Source organism: Lissotriton helveticus, chromosome 7, assembly GCF_964261635.1.
Source record: "Lissotriton helveticus chromosome 7, aLisHel1.1, whole genome shotgun sequence".
In the NCBI taxonomy this organism is placed as follows: Eukaryota; Metazoa; Chordata; class Amphibia; order Caudata; family Salamandridae; genus Lissotriton; species Lissotriton helveticus.
The window spans coordinates 1,053,026,843-1,053,044,228 of record NC_136068.1 but is presented as its reverse complement, the minus strand read 5'-3'; the positions used below and the strand labels follow the sequence as shown (position 1 = coordinate 1,053,044,228).

The 17,386-nt window shown below is 50.8% G+C and overlaps 1 protein-coding gene across 4 annotated transcripts in view; it reads left to right on the top strand.

Moving 5' to 3' along the window:
* Positions 1–17,386, top strand: part of DNAH17 (dynein axonemal heavy chain 17) — a 12,633,448-nt gene that overhangs the window by 7,843,204 nt on the left and 4,772,858 nt on the right. For all 4 annotated transcript variants that reach the window (XM_078653923.1, XM_078653924.1, XM_078653922.1 and 1 more), the window contains one exon: positions 11,249–11,340. In XM_078653923.1, the coding sequence (XP_078510049.1) occupies positions 11,249–11,340 (92 nt within the window). The remainder of the gene's footprint in view (positions 1–11,248; positions 11,341–17,386) is intronic.

Here is a 17,386-nt window from a genome sequence, read left to right as displayed (position 1 = left end):
ACTAACAAGGTGGGGTGGGGTCGTGGACCCTATGTCTGGAGGCTTTGCGCCTCTGGACATGGCTGGAACATCTGAAAGAAACAGGTTAGTATTAGATTCCTTACCTTTGAATATCCCCAGGCGTCAGAATGGATCCGGAAATTTTTGCGTAGCAGTACCCTTGCGCGTCAGTAGGCGTCGTCTGCGGCTCCGTGTCCGTCATCGGCGTCGTGGGCGCCGTGATGACGTCGTCGGAGTACTTAGACGCCTCCTCCGCGTGCTGACGTCAGTACTTCTTGTTTCCGCGCCAGCAAGCGCAGAACCGGAAAAAGTGGTACCTTAGTCATTTTTTAACTAAACTTTTTGAGATCTTTTTTGATCCTTTTCGAGTCTTCGACTCTGAACGGTGCCGGCAGGGATGCCAGGTTTTAAACCCTGTGAGGACTGCGACCGACTGATGTCGGTTACTGACCCTCACCGCCGGTGTCTACACTGTCTCGGCGTCGACCATGACGACAAGACCTGCACCGACTGCCGGGCCCTGACTTCGAAAACTAGGCGGGAGCGGTCCCGCAAGCGGCTCGAACTCGGGCAGTCGGCCCCGCGCCGTGAGAGGTCCCGGTCCAGATGGAGGTCGAGGGACCGGTCGCGGGGTCGGAGCCATCATAGTTCCGGGAGTCGACATTACTCCTCAGGTTCGAAGTCGTCAGGTAAGCACAAGAAGTAGAAGAGACGTCATCGCTCTTCCGACTTCCCCCGACGCTTGCGTGACGCGGCCGGGGGTTCGGGTGACACCGCCCACGCGGCTCCGTCGGAGTCGCGGGTGTCGCAGCCTGCTCCATGCCCACCGGTCCCTGGGCAGCACGCAGCGCCGGAGGAGATCGATCGCTTCCTCATGGCCACTCCTGGGGGCTCCGCGGCTACTTCGGGCCCAGCGGACCCGTCTGGGGGCCCTAGTGGGTCGGGGGCTTCGGCCCGACGCCGTCGGGTGCTTCGGCCCTGGCGCCGCCGCGCCTTCGGGCCCGGCGCCGCAGGGCCCCACTGGATCCGAGTCGTCGCCGGTTGACCTGACGACCTCACCGGCGCTGGTCCCACAGGTGTCACCTCCGGCGCCGTCTTCGGGCGGCGCCGTCCCCGATGCCTCCCTCGATCCGGTTCCGGCGCCGGAGCGGCGCCGCTGGGTGCCGCTCTCAACGCCGTTTGGAGAGTTCTACTTCAACGAACCGGCCCCATCCGTTACCAACCCTGAGCTTCAGGAGATGGGTGATGAGGAGTATTGGGAGGGGTCTGAGGACCCTCTGACACGTGAGTGTCAGTCCCAGGAGGACTGGACAGGTGGACTTGGGGATGCCAGTGGTCTGGACACTTCGCCAGACACTGATTTTGTCTCACCTCCTACCGTGGCTACGGAGGAGAGGGCAACCTACAGTGTGGTGTTGATGCGGGCGGCCAAGGCCTTGGGCCTTGAGCTCCCCGTCGTGGCCGTGAGGACTAACCTCCTCACTGAGGTCCTTAAACCGCAGTCATGCTCGGCTGAGCCTCTGCTGCCGTTTAACGAGGCCTTGTCCGACGTTCTTTTGGGCACTTGGTCCAGGCCTGCTACAGGTTCGCCTGTAGATAGGAATGTGGCCAGACGCCACTGACCGGCCCCGGGCAACCCATGTTTCCTGTCCACCCACCCCACCCCCGAGAGCCTGGTCATCCAGGCTTCAATTTCCCAGTCCGCATTCCCGTCGCCCCGCCGGACAGGGAATCCAAGAGGTACGAGCAGTATGGCAAATAGATATTCTCATCCCTCTGCTGCCGTTTAACGAGGCCTTGTCCGACGTTCTTTTGGGCACTTGGTCCAGGCCTGCTACAGGTTCGCCTGTAGATAGGAATGTGGCCAGACGCCACTGACCGGCCCCGGGCAACCCATGTTTCCTGTCCACCCACCCCACCCCCGAGAGCCTGGTCATCCAGGCTTCAAATTCCCAGTCCGCATTCCCGTCGCCCCGCCGGACAGGGAATCCAAGAGGTACGAGCAGTATGGCAAATAGATATTCTCATCCCTGAGTCTGGGACTGCGGTCTTCCAACACCGCTTGCCTCTTGGGCCGCTACACCCACTCTCTGTGGGACACGGTCGCGGAAGTGCTACCAGAATGCCCGTCGGAGGTACGGGCTAAACTCGGCCAGGCCCTTGTGGAAGGCCGGGATGCAGCATGATATTCTATCCGGTGTGGGCTGGATACCACCGACTCACTGGGCAGAGCGATGGCAATGACGGTGGCGATTCGTCGCCAAACCTGGTTGAGGTCCGCCAACTTCTCGGCTGATGTCCAGAATACTCTCATGGACATGCCGTTTGATGGCCGTCGCCTTTTTGGCGACAAGGCAGACCATGCGCTTGAGCGCTTTAAGGACTCCAGGGCTACAGCCAGGTCCTTGGACCTCTCGGCCCCGCGCCAGCAATCGGGTGCCTTTCGCTCCTTTCATGGCCAAGGAAGGGGCGTCCCCACATGTGCTGCCAGCCACCCACCGCAAGGTAATATCCAACGCGGTGGCGGCCGTGGAAACCACTGTGGCGGCGGTCGGGGACAATGGCGAGGTCAGTCCATACCTTCCACCGCAGCATCCGCATCAAAACCCTCCTAGTCCGTGCTTTCAGGCCAATGTGATGCCAGTGGGGGGCAGGGTTCGCCATCACCTCTTCCACTGACGCACTGTCACTTCGGACAGGTGGGTGCTGCAAATTGTCCGAAGGGGCAACTCCCTCCCCTTCGAGGCGACCCCTCCAGCCATGCCACCGCAATACCACCGCGTATCGGGGGATCATTTGCGACTTCTGCAGGAGGAAGTTACGGCCCTCTTGGCCAAGAGGGCCATCGAGTGCGTTCCTGGGCCAGAAGTAGGGTGTGGTTGCTACTCCCACTACTTTCTGGTACCCAAGAAGGGCAAAGGGGGCCTACGCCCCATCTTGGACCTAAGGAACGTCAACGACATCCTCCGGAAGGAGAAGTTCAAAATGCTGACACTGGCTCAGGTTTTAACTGCCCTGGACAGAGGAGACTGGATGGTAGCGTTGGACTTGCTGGACGCTTATTTCCACATCCTCGTCCAGCCAGCCCACCGGTGCTACCTGCGGTTCACGGTTGGCCACGAGCACTTTCAGTTTACCGTGCTCCCCTTCGGTCTTACCAGCGCCCCACGGGTGTTCACAAAGGTGATGGCGGTGGTCGCAGCTCATCTGCGCAGGGTAGGGGTTTCAGTCTTCCCCTACCTCGACGACTGGTTGTTGAAGGCGGGCTCGCCCCAGACAGTCGTCAGCCACCTCCAGACAGCGGTAGACCTCCTGCACCAGCTGGGGTTCTCCATCAATGTGCCGAAGTCACACCTCTGTCTCAGAAGCTCCTCTTCATCGGAGCGGTTCTGGTCTCGGCGCGGTTTCGGGTTTATCCTCCCGAACAGCGGGTTTGGGATATTCAGGCTCTGATTCTGATCTTTCAGCCTTTATCCCGAGTCTCGGTCAGGTTGACGCTGCGGCTTCTGGGGCTGATGGCCTCCTGCATCCTTCTGGTGCATCACGGCCGGTGGCGGATGCAGGCTCTGCAGTGGGACCTGAAGTTTCAGTGGGCCCAGCATCAGGGCAACCTCTCCGACCATGTCCTGATCTCAGAGGGCACTGCAAGACAGCTGCAGTGGTGGCTCACGGACCGCGATTGGGTCAGCGGCAGATCCCTCTCCCTTCCCCAACCGGAGCACGTAGTTGTGACGGACGCGTCCCTCCAGGGCTGGGGAGGCCGCATGGGAGAGGCGGAGATCAGAGGCCTCTGGTCTCCGGCGGAGTCCCGGCTCCATATCAACCTTTTGGAGCTGCGGGCGATTCGTCTAGCACTGAAGGCATTCCTCCCCTCTGTCCGGGGGAGTGTAGTGCAGGTGTTCACGGACAACACCACCGACCGCCATGTGGTACTGCAACAAACAGTACGGGGTGGGGTCGTGGACCCTTTGCCAGGAGGCTCTGCACCTCTGGCAGTGGCTGGAACATCAGGGCGTGACCCTGGTGGTTCACCACCTGGCAGGTTCTCTGAACGCCAGGGCGAACAAACTCAGCCGTCGGTGCATGATGGATCACGAATGGCGTCTGAACTCGGACGTGGCGCAAGGCCTCTTTCAGCAGTGGGGAGAGCCTTGGTTGGATCTATTCGCCACCGGAGAGAACGCACTATGTCATCAGTTCTGCGCGTTGGAATTTCAAAGGCGGCACTCGCTCGGAGACGCTTTTCGTCGCGAATGGAGTTGCGGTCTGTTGTACGCCTTTCCGCCTATACCACTTCTGCCCAGAGTGCTGAAGAAGATCAAGCGCGAACGGGCCCAAGTCATCCTTGTGGCTCCGGACTGGGCATGAAGGTACTGGTATCCCGAGCTACTCAGTATGTCAGTCGATCCCCCGGTTCGTCTGCCTCTTCAGGAGGACCTTCTGTCGCAGCAGCAGGGGACGGTCCTCCACCCGAACCTGTCCAGTCCCCACCTCCATGCTTGGAGATTGAGCGGCGACAGTTGAGGCCATCTGACTTGCCTCCGGAAGTCTGTAATGTCATTCTGGCTGCCAGGCGTCCCTCCACAAAATCGGTATACGCATGCAGGTGGAATAAGTTTGTGGCATGGTGCACAGCAAAGGCTGTGGATCCTCTTTCTGCCCCTCTTTCTGAGGTTCTCCTCTTCCTTCTTTCTCTTGCCCAGCAGGGCTCTGCTCTGGGCACTATCAAGGGCTACCTTTCTGCCCTTTCAGCCTTTCTAAGGCTGCCTGATCAACCTTCTTTGTTCAAGTCCCCTATTGTAACTTGTTTTCTGAAGGGCATCACGCACATGTTTGCTCCTGTTCCGTTCGTGATGCCTCAGTGGGACTTGAACCTTGTACTTACGTTTCTGATGTGCGCTCCCTTTGAGCCACTCTACAACTGTCCTCTTCGTCTTCTTACTCTGAAGACTGCTTTCCTGGTTGCCATCACCTCTTCCAGGTGAGTGAGTGAGCTCCAGGCTCTTTCGTGTACACCCCCTTTCCTTTCTGTCCATCCGGACAAGGTTGTGTTGCGGGCTAAGCCATCTTTCCTGCCCAAGGTTGTCACGGCCTTATATATCGGGCAGTCTATCACCTTGCCCACCTTTCCGCCACCGCATCCCTCTAAAGAGGAAGAGCGGCTCCACCGTCTGGACCCAAAACGTGCGATTTCGTTTTATCTAGATCGCACACGCCAGTTCTGGGTGGATGACCAACGCTTTGTTGGTTACGTGGGCACTAAGAAGGGACGGGCGGTGCACAAGAGGACCATCTCTCGGTGGGTTGTCTTGTGTATCAAGGCATGTTACTCCTTAGCGAGGAAGGAGCCTCCTGTTGGGCTGAGGGCCCATTCCACTCGGGCCACGGCGGCTAGCACTGCCCTGGGCCGGGGAGTCCCCTTACAGGACATCTGTCAGGCAGCTACGTGGGCATCCCTGCACACGTTTGCAAGACACTACTGCCTGGACAGCCAAGTCCGGAGGGATGGCTTCTTTGGCCGTTCCGTCCTCCACGACTTTCTGGTGTGATTATTGGTTCGCAGACCCACCTCCGGGGTTGGTATTGCTGGGGTATCTATTCTAAGGTAAGGAATCTAATACTAACCTGTTTCTTTCAGATGAACAAGTTACTTACCTTCGGTAACGATATATCTGTAAGAAACAGTAGTTAGTATTAGATTCCTTACTGCCACGCCCATCCTCCCAGTTTTGCGAACTGATATCTAGGGTTAAGGTCATCCCCTTTCAGGGCCCTAGTTTCAATGGCACCAGTGTTGGTTTTTAGCATGGCTCTGCGTTGCTGGCGCGGAAAAGCTGTGTCTAAGAACTGACGTCAGCACGCGGAGGAGGCGTCTAAGTACTCCGACGACGTCATTACGGCGCCCACGACGCCGACGATGGACGCGGAGCCGCAGACGACACCTACCGTCGCGCAAGGGTACTGCTACGCAAAAATTTCCGGATCCAGTCTGACGCCTGGGGATATTCTAAGGTAAGGAATCTAATACTAACTACTGTTTCTTACAGATATATCGTTACCGAAGGTAAGTAACTTGTTCATCAAGGCATTTCATTGACTGTTCAACACCTGGCATGTTCTTTGAACGCCAGGGCGGACGAACTCAACCCCCGGTGCCTGATGGATCACGAGTGGCATCTTCACTTGGAGGTAGTGCAAGGTCTCTTTCGACAGTGGGGAGAGCCTTGGTTACATCTTTTCACCACCGAAGAGAACTCGCAATGTCAGCTATTCTGTGCGTTGGAATTTCCAAGGCGGCACTAACTTCGCTACGCTTTTCATCGCAAGTGGAGCTGCGGTCTGGTGTACACCTTTCCACCTATACCACTTCTTCCCAGAGTGCTAAAGAATATCAGGCGCGACCGGGCCCAAGTCATTCTTGTGGCACCGGACTGGGCTCGAAGAGTTTGGTATCCTGAGCTACTCAGTATGAGCGTAGATCCCCCGATCCGACTGCCTCTTCGGGAAGATCTTCCGTTGCAGCAGCAGGGGACGGTCCTCCACTCGAACCTGTCCAGCCTCCACCTACATGCTTAGAGATTGAGCGGCGACAGTTGATTCCGTTTGATTTGCCACCTGAAGTTTGTGATGTCATTCTGACAGCCAGGCGTCCTTCCACTAAATCGGTATACGCCTGCAGGTGGAACAAATTTGTGGCATGGGCACAGCAAAGGCTGTTGATCCCCTTTCTGTCCCTCTTTCAGAAGTCCTTCTGTTCCTTTTTTCTTTGGCCCGGCAGGGTTCTGCTCTGGGCACTATCAAAGGCTACCTTTCTGAGGTTTTGGCCTTTCACAGGCTTCCTGATCAGTCCTCTCTTTTCAAGTCCCCTGTTGTTAATAGATTTTTCAAAAGCATTACTCACCTTTTCCCTCCTATTCCGTTGTGATGCCACAGTGGGACTTAAATCTGGTACTTACTTTTTTGATGTGTGCTCCCTTTGAGCCGCTCCACAACTGCCCCTCTTCGTTTCTTGACTTTGAAGACTGCTTTCCTGCTTGCTACCACCTCCGCTAGGCGTGTGAGTGAGCTCCAGGCTCTTTCTTGTAAGCCTCATTTTCTGTCAGTCCATCCGGACAAGGTTGTGCTTCGCACTCATCCTTCCTTCTTGCCAAAAGTGGTCACTGCTTTTCACATTGGGCAAACTATCACCATGCCCACTTTATTTCCGCCTCCGCACACTTCCAAAGAGGAAGAGAGGCTCCACTGTCTGGACCCAAATCATGCGCTTTCCTTTTATCTGAACCGCACACAACAGTTCCGGGAGGATGATCAGCTCTTTGTTGGCTACGTGGGCACCAAGAAAGGCCAGGCTGTACACAAGAGGACTATCTCCCGCTGGGTCGTCTTGTGTATCAAAGCCTGTTATTCTCTGGCTAAAAAGGAACCTCCGGTGGGGTTGCACGCCCATTCTACCAGGGCGACAGCAGCTACTACTGCATTGGGACGTGGTGTCCCCCTGCAAGACATCTGTCAGGCAGCCACGTGGGCCTCGCTGCACACTTTTACTAAGCATTATTGCCTTGACAGTCAAGGCCGGAGAGACTGCTTCCTTGGTCGTTTTGTTCTCCATGACTTTCTGGTGTGATCTTTGTTCGCAGACCCACCACCAGGGTCGGTGTGGCTGGGGTATCTATTCTAAGGTAAGGAATCTATCACTAACATGTCTCTTTCAGATGCACAAGTTACTATTTGTCTAACAATATATATCTGGAAGAGACATTAGTTAGTGATAGATTCTTTACCGCCCCACCCATCCTCCCCGTTCTGCAAACTGATTTCTATGGTTAAGGCCCTATTTTCAATGCACCAGTGGTCAGTATCTTGCATAGCTCTGCGTTCCTGGTGCGGAAAGTCTGTACAGAACTGACGTCAGCGTGCGTGGGCGCGTCTAAGTAGCTCCAGCGACGTCATCTCAGCGACTACGACGCCAGCGACTTAAGCGGAGCCGTGCGACGACGCCTACCGATGCGCATGGGTACTGCTGACGAAAAAAAATCCGGATCCAGTCTGATGCCTGGGAATATTCTAAGGTAAGGAATCTATCCCTCACTAATGTCTCTTACAGATATATCGTTACACAAGTAATAACTTGTGCTTCAGGTGCATTGTGATGGCATAACTAATTTACAACATGCAGCATTATGTAATATGTATTTAGCTCTTTTCTTAGAATGTAAACTGTTGACCGCTGCTATTGGAATTTGGCTCAGTGACCTATGTGTAATACTTGTGGCTCAGAGATACATATGCTGTGTGTAGGAGAATGGGGTCTGCAATCCCATGGCCACCCCAGATTTTTGCTTTTTGCTTCACTGGTTTACGACTTTCCCTGGCTGTGGGCCTGCTAATCAGACCCACAGCCTAGCTGTTCTCTCTCTAAATTACAACCATGTACCCTAGGTGCATTTACCAATTGGTACTGGGCCACCTTATCAGTCCCTGTACAGTATACCTTAGGTATCCAGGGCATAGGTGTACCCAGGGCCTACCAGGGGCTGCAGCATGTATTATGCCACCCCTGGCTGGCCACCCAAATCTGACACAACTGGCTGCACGACAGCTGGGGCAAGGTGGTGTAATCACCCGTTGCTTTAGATATAGTATTCCTATATCTAACCCTAAAATGGACACATATATTCCTATCAGTCACTCCTATGGCAGGCCTTATCAATCCTGAAGGCAGAGTGCTTGGAATTATGTGAGATGGTGCTCTGGCATGAGCTGAGCCCGTTTGCAGCTTGCGGAACCAAGTCCTTATAGCTGTTCCATGATAACGCTATACCATATACTCTTAAGTGCATTATAATCCTCGCGGTTAGATGCTAACTTTGGCATAGCATTATCAAAACATGTCGAGTAAGGTGTCATACGAATTGGAATACTAACCCCTCGCCAATTCTGGCGACGGGGTTAGCATTCCACCCTTCTAGAGGGACACGATATGTATGTAACTGTAAACCCCGGTTAAAGTTAACTCGAGCCTCACCATCACAAAATGGATGCTGCCACCACAGACACAAGTCTGACCTCCTGCTGCTGGGAGTCCTTCCAGCAAGGGAGACTCAGACAAAGGGTTTCCTGCCTTGGGAGGTGCTAGCACCACCCCAGACAGGATTTTGTGTATTAGGTAGGCCAAGGCTGAAAGGAATGAGACATGCCTGGGGCACAGAAGGTGCCCTGTGCATACACCGGTTCCAACCAGTTGCTGGGGCACTCCAGCCCCAGCTCTGGCGGGAAACTGGACAAAGGATAGGGGGTGTAACCACCCCCCTTCCTGGTCCCACCCAGGGGAGGGACCTAGTCAGTAGTGCAGCCCCCTTTAGCTGAATAAAGGTAGGAGCTGGTCCCATTCCAGATTAGATTACTCTTGACAACTTCCACGAAGAACTCTTGACCTTCGACCTCCTGAACATCAGAAGACTGAAGAATCTCCTCTATGGTCAGGGAGTGACCATCCTGCTTCGCAGGCACCATCAAGCTCCTGTGCGGTTTGCTGCAAATTCCTTCCATCCCGGAATCCGATGACCCAGCTCGACAAGACCCAGACCTCCAGACCTCTCTGACCTCTACCCACATCCACAGCACAGCTGGGACCCGTGGGTGCGATGAGAAACGTGGAGACGGCCATCTTGAAGAAACCTGCACAGCGCTTCCAGCACGACCTCTGAGGGTTCCTCGAGTGAGTGCATTGGGGACTGAGAAGCCCCACACCGACGCAGCTCCTGCACCAAAGACCAGCCGCCCAGCATCCCCGTGATCTGCGTGGGTCCCTTTTGCATGGTTGCTGCCCTTCCTGTTGTCTGGTCACTTGCCGGCTGGCTAGTGACCTCTGAGACGACGACCCGAAGATTTCGACACTGCTAGTCTGGTCCCCCAGACTGGCCCTTGCTTCCTTGTGAAAGAGAAGCACCCCGGACCCTCCTGGTCCACTCAAGACGCCATCTTGTTGCACCGAGTGGCTTGCATTAGCCAAGGCCTGTTGTCCAGATCGACGATCCGACACCGCCAACAGCAGCAGACTACGTGGGACAGCTCGTGCCTCCAGCCTGGTCGTGAAGAACAGCTCCTGGTCCGCGCAGCTACAGAGAGAAGCGACCCTTCCTTCACCTGAGCGTGGCGACAGCACCTGGTTCCAGCACCGTCACTGGCTAGTGACCAAGACTCTGTCCCCTTCCTTTTCAGGACTTCCTTCTTCCTAGTTCCATCCTTGGAACCACCGGACTCCTCCATCTGGCTGCCTGCCAGCAACTTCTTGTTTCAGGCATCACCGGGATCAACACAGCAAACCCGACGCAACTTCAGCCCTATGCACCCGCAGCCTGTGGGTTAGGTAACTAAAGCTTCTAGGTGCTGAAGTCTGTGTCCACTATCCTAGTGTCCAGGTACACAGTTGTTTTCCCTCCATCCAGCCGGGTTCGTCCGGAATCCGTAACTTTGTAAACTGTAGCATCCATAGACGTTGGTACGCATCCCGCGTGAGAGTTTCCACTCTGCACGTGAGTCCCGTGGGCCTCCTGCTCCTTACTTACCTAGTTTGTAGCGTAGTCCCAGCAATCCTCCAGCCTCTGGATCTCCTTACAGTACTTTCCTTCCTCGCATTCCATTGTTTTGAGTATATGGTTTGCCGTGCCCCTCAGGCACACTTGTAGATATTGTGCGAACTCGTATTTCTTTTGTAGTATTGTCATGTGCTTAGCCCTCTGACCTCATAAAGAGTTCAGAGGTGTTGTTATTAATAAATATATCGTTTATTTTCATAACAACCTGTGTGGTGTCCTTTCATCTGGTATTCAAGGGGTTATATTGTGGTAAAACAGCTGGCTTCACATGCCTAAAGAGTTTAGCCTAAAGACTGCTTTTGTCCACGCTACTAGGATAGCTGGTCTATCAGGTTGACTTACAACCAATCACCATAAGGGTTGTTTGGACTGATACAAGGTGATCACTAGAATTAGTGGACATCATATATCAGGCCAACTTCTCACACTGTGCCACTGACCAGTGTCACTCAGTCAATCTGATTTGAAAAATACTTTCCATCTAACTCAATCTTGGATTAATACATTGCATACATTGGACATCTGATCTTTAAAGCTATATTCTACTTGTGATATAGAAATGAAAACATAGACATCGTATACCAGATTTGTTTAGCCAATTGATTAACTTTTTCAGGTTCAAACAGTAATATATTTTTTTCCTTTTACAGCTCTCCACCAAAAGATTACAACAACGTTTCTTCCAACGGCAATAAAATTTCACTACGTGTTTAACCTCAGAGATCTAGCAAACATTTTCCAGGTATTAATTAAGTCATCTTTGCATTACTGTTAATCTGCTCTTTAATACACGCATTATGTTTTGACTAAATTAAGGCACTCACCAGAGTGTAAAATTTGAGTCATGCACCATAGGTCGATCCCGAGTCACGTGGTAATGTCGTTCCCTCTGGGATAGGTAAGCAGGGTATATCTGAGGGACTCTGCTCAATTAACAGCTGACATCCATTTGCAGTATATATCAATTGTGAGAAACATCACAGGGTTAATAGCAGTATTGTATTTTACTACATGTGGTAAAAACGTAATGTAATATTTAACAAATGCGACAAAACGTATGCAGTAAATAGGCTGGCAATTACAAGATACCAGCCTCTCTCAAAAGTAAAGAAATTTACACCTGAAAGCCTCTTCTACCCAAAAGCATATAGTAATCAGCCTAAGAACGAGTTAAAGACCCACAATACTGCAAACAACTCACAGATCACCAAAGTGACCTTGCATTCATAAGAGTATAAAGGATCATGAATCTTAAATCTTTTCTTATCATATTTTCCAGCTAAGTGTTGCATGTGTCTTTCTTTAAAAAGATCATTTCTTCCAAATTCATCATCAATAAATTGCTAATGTTTATTCACAATTGATTAAGACTTTTTTATTTTATAATATTATATGAATAATATAGTTAATTTACAGGGCTTCAGCCAGCTCTCATGAACCACCCACTGGTCTGTCTTGTCATTTTGCTTCTGCCAACTACATCATACAGCATGGGGAAATGGTTCAAACTACTGGTTGACATCACTTTGAGTGACAGCATTTTTTCTCTTTCACAATGAGCACATCTGCACACAAGATAGTTCCCTTCAGTGCCAGGGCTTTTATTTTTACTTTATAATTACTATAGTGATGCCTTTGTGTTTAGAGCCTAATGTTATAGCAGGACTATAGCAGGAGTCTTTTGATGTAACCAATGGACATTCTAGCCTTATCAGTTCCTGTCTCCTTCCAATAGTTGCGTACATTGCTTTGTGGTGCTTTGTGTTTATCTGACCACTGCTATTTCACAATATACCAGATTGTATCTGTTTGAAAGTGTTCTCTACTAAGTTATTCATTCATTCTTTCTATATTTCTTTTGTTCTTCATGTCCTACTTTCATTCCTACTTTCCTTTTTTTTTGCTGGCTTTCTTGTCATTACTCTTTCATTCTTTTTGCCTTATGTCCTTCCTCTTTTTCTTTTTTCTTTCCTTTGCATAATTTCTTTCTCCCTTTCTTTCTTTCTTTCTTTCTTTCTTTCTTTCTTTCTTTCTTTCTTTCTTTCTTTCTTTCTTTCTTTCTTTCTTTCTCCCTTTCTTTCTTTCTTTCTTTCTTTCTCTCATTCTTTATTTTATCCTTTCTCTTTCTTTTTTTCTTTCCTTCCTTCTCAAAGGCAAACAAATGGCACTTCAGACAGACTTCATTCATTGGTCTGTGGTTTTGTAATTCACATTTGACAAGGGGCAGTGTGTCAGCCCACTTTAACCATTACCTGACTTCTCTACGGGTTACAACATGTTGCCCTTTCACAAGTAGCACATCCACAGACCAAGAACTTCCCTTCAGTCCCAGGGAGTACTATGGGAATGAGTGCTTTCTGATTGATACATTCTTGTGTCTTACTCAACTTTCCAATATGCCATTGTACCAGCATTCCCTCAAAACGTTTATTTTCAGCTCGCCCACGTTGTAGAGGATGCATAATTCCATGGCTCCGCACACGACTCCACGTGACATCATCGGAGCCATAAGAAGCTCTAGTCCGCGTGCTAATGTCCATTCCCTTTTTTTTGCGCCTTTGACGCATAACAGTATTTTCCTAGGCTCTCCATAGGGTAGGAGTCTTGCAACGTTTTTTCCAGTAAATTGCAACGTTGTTGCATAAAATAGTGTCTCCTTCAAAACGTCTACATGCAATGTGAGGGTCAGATATCGATCACTAATCCTCATGAAGATTGTCTTTGGTTCCTTAGTTAGGACCCCAACATAAATGCTTGTTCATCATGTCAGAAGAGGTACTTCAAATCCTTGAAGGAGAGAGAGGAGAAGCTCTTCATGGCCAAGGCAAGAAGGAGAAAAGAGGAAGTCTCCTCTTAGTTTGGAGTTGCCGTTTCCCAATTGCTCAAAGTCATCAAAGAGAAAACACAAGAAGAAGTGGTGTACTGGTTACGGGCATTGATCTTTGAGGTAGGAGTCTCCAAGATCGTTGTCTACTCGCAGAGGTTGCATGAGGATAGAGTTGAGGGGACTCCGGCCCCATCTCCAGTAGCCCTTCCGGTATCGCTGTCGAGTCCAAGGAAGCCTCTGACTTAGTCTGGATTTCCTGATCCGGAGCTGGAGGTAGATCCAGTTCCTACTCCTGCTCCACCCCTACCACCTCAACAGGAGCAGGAGTAGCCATCTTTCCCGGCTCCAGGGGTCGACCCTTTAAATTTTCTAAATGTGATGTATAGCATTTTTAGCAGGGCGATGACTCTACCTGGCGTGCCTGCTGGCCCCATTGGTCCGCTTTCTTATTATTTGGGTGGTTTACCAGCAAAGTATCAGCATGTGCCGTTCCTTCCATTTATGCTGATGGCCCAGGTATCCTGACCATGTAGAAGAAGTCCTACAGGCGTCTCTGGTGCCAGTCTTGCCCCCTCTGCGATTTCAGATCGCAAAACACTTGATTTCAGCACCACTGACTTCCACTATACAGGTACCGAAGTCACCGGCGCCTTTGAAAACATCTCTGATGCTGCTAACAGGCTTCACCTATGCATAGGCAAAAGCATAGATTTTGAAGAGAAGTGCAGAGGAGCAGTACTTGCTGGGTGAAAGAGATACAGATTTAGAAGAAGGGGAAATATGTCACTTGATCCTGAGTTTGAGGGTCTGGAGGTAGCATGTCGCCTAGACACTTCTCCTCATTGGGAGTTATTGTAACCGAAAGGCATTTCTGTGCCAGAGGTCACGTCATACCGTTCGGTGATAAAGAAGGCAGCTGAAATGCTGGAATTGCCTCTTCCATCTACTGAACTCAAGTCTAATTTGTTGACAGAGGTACTACATTCTTCTTCATCATCAGAGCCTTTATTTCTATTTAAAACTCACTGAGAGACAAATTCGCTCAACGTTTTTTTGGGACTAGTAGGCATTTTTTATTTTTACTGACAAAAATTGTTTGTTTTACAAGTAGATTTACTCTCTTTTAAAGAGCCCTTCCTGCTGCAGGAAAAAGGCAAAAGCATACTCACAGAGCATAAATTTTTGCCTGTCAAATTCTCTTTGGGCCGAAGAATGTCCTCTCCATAAAAACAACTGGCTAGAAGGCACCTGAAGGATAGAGCGAATATCAGACTGCATGGAGTGCCTGAGGAAGATCTAAAGGATATGGCGATAGAGCTTGCTTCACCACCTCAAAAGAGAGGAAGATCCAGAGAAAGGTCTTGATGAGAGAAACATTGACACTCCAGCTTGAGGTCAAGATATATGAAATTGATTATGAGTACCGCACTGCTGAGAGCATTTAATGACTGAACTTTTACAAGAGATTTGGCAGAAACCTATGACATCTTTGGCAGCATCTAGACCAATTGTGAGAAGAAATAAACCTGCTCTAAGTGATCCATGGTTCGAAACCACCAACCCATCACCTGAAGTTTCGTGGTTCAAGCTTCCTGTTCTTCAAAGTTGAATCCTGAGTCTTTTCCGGCAACTCCGGTGGATAGGGAAACAAAGTAGATGGAGCAGTCTGCAAGGAAAGTATTCCCCTCTGGTAGCATGGCTTTGAAGTCGACCAATGCAACCTGTTTATCAGGAGGGTACATCCATGAATTGATGGAATCAGCCAAGACAGTCGTTCCAAAGTTGCCTGAGGAGGTTCAGAGACATTTTACAGAGCTGTTGAATGATAGCCAGGAGGCATGTATAATTTAGAGGTTCTGGTTTCGCACCTGATGTCCAATCTACCCTGATGGATTGGCCGTTTGATGGGTCGAGAATGTTTGGTGCCAGTGCCTATTTTGCTTTGGAGAGGTTCAAGGATAGTAAAACAATGGCTAGATCTTTGGGCCTTACAGGAAAGTAGGATCTGCTTTCATGGTTACTCCCACTTTTTACTGGTGTCAGTGTGTGTTTTTGACTGGTCTGACTGGGATCCTTCTTATCAGGACCCAATTACTGTGCTTCCTCCCTAAATTGACTATGGTAACTATTTCTGTATCTCCACAATTGGCTACTGGTGTACCATTATTAGGCCTTTTATGGTATTGAGGTACATAGGGCGTAGGTACGCCAGCGGTCTCCCATGGGCTGCAGCATGACTTGTGCCACCCATGAGAGACCACTCAAACTGTGACTACCGGCCTTCCATTGCAGCCTGTGTAAGCTGGTGCAAGCACCACTTATGACAGACATAGGTTTTCTCATACCTGAGATGACCACACTTAAAATCTATAAGTTTCCCCTAAGGTGAGCCTTTCAATCCTGAAGGCAGGGTTATAAGTGTGTGGGTGCCCCTGCATGAGCAGGACACGCCTGCAGACCCTAGAGTTGATTCTCCAAGCTTTGTTATGCAGCCAGCTATTTTAATACATATAGTGGCCATCCGTCATTACGTGATGGCTAACTATGTAGTGGCTCTGCCTAACCAGGGCATGTTTGGTATCAAACATGTTGGAATAATTCCCCAACACCTTTACAGGTGTCTGAGTTATGATTCCATGCACTGGGGGGCTAGCAGGAAGCCACTAGTACTATTGGTAACAGCTTTACAGGGTCTGCCAGCATGCTGGTGTTGCTGCTGACCCCAGACATGACTCTACCCTTCTAATGCTGAGCTGAGCTCCAGCAGGGAAAGGTAGAACAATAGGTTTCCTATCACAGGGAGGTGTGCCCACCTCCCAGACAGGATTTAGTGTATTGGGCTGTGGTGGGGGCACTTGCCAGTTCCCTCAGACTGCTTTGAGGGGCATATGTGATGCCCTCCTTGCATCATGGAAGACTGCTGCTGCTCCTGAGCTCACTGTTGTGCAAGTCTTTGTTGTCTGCGTCGGTGCTTCATCTAGGATCTTAGACTTACCTGTGGGTATCAAGAACACGCGAAGTAATCTCCCTTGGAGTGAAGGAGTCACTCCCCCACATCTGCAGGCACCGCAAGAAAGCTTACCGGTCTGCTCCTCCCCCAGATGGGGGTCCCTTGCTCACTTTGAGAAACCAGTTTGAGGATGATTGTTTCCGGTCCAGGGAAGACATGGCTTGGCAGTTCAGGCTGGACTGTTCCCATTAGGCACAGGGTCAACACTTATTTGCATATAGCTTTGTCTGAACTGTGGTGGCGAAGTGAGCTAAAGAACGATGATGGATTCAACCCAGATCTGTGACTGGGGGTGAGTGTCTGAAAGGTTTCAGAGCTCTGTCCATCATCTCCTTGTGTTTACTTTGTTCGCCCTAAGTTGGCAGGGTATGCTTAGACGTGGGTCCCTTGCTCACTTTGCCACTGGATTCAAGCTAGCCTGGCTGATGAGGGCTGTTTGCCCGAAACCAGTCGCAGGATGCTTGTTTCCGGTCCAGGGAAGACATGGCTCGACAGTTCGGGCTGGACTGTTCCTGTGAGGCACAGGGTCAAGACTGATTTGCATATAGCTGTGTCTGAACTGGGGTGGCGAAGTGAGCTAAAGAACGATGATGGATTCAACCCACACCGCCGCACGTTTTCCTTTCATTAAAAGCCTCCGAAGAAGCTACACAGCGAAACGCGTTAGGCATTTGAAAGGCTGCCTTTAACCAACCTGCCACATCAGTTCTGTAGATACCCGTGATTGAGGCAGGTAAACCTCCGTTGTCTCCTCCAGTGCTGCTCAAGAAGGACTACCACATATTGGCATCTAAAGAAGGCAGTCTGGCCGTCGAGAAAGCACCACCCTATGATGAAGGGGGCCGTGAGGTCGGATACACCAGCCTTAATACGGAGGAGTGGCGCGGGATTAAGCACAGTTTTCTGTGGCGGGGTTTCACTGAGGACTTTATCTTTAGCAATAATTGTGCA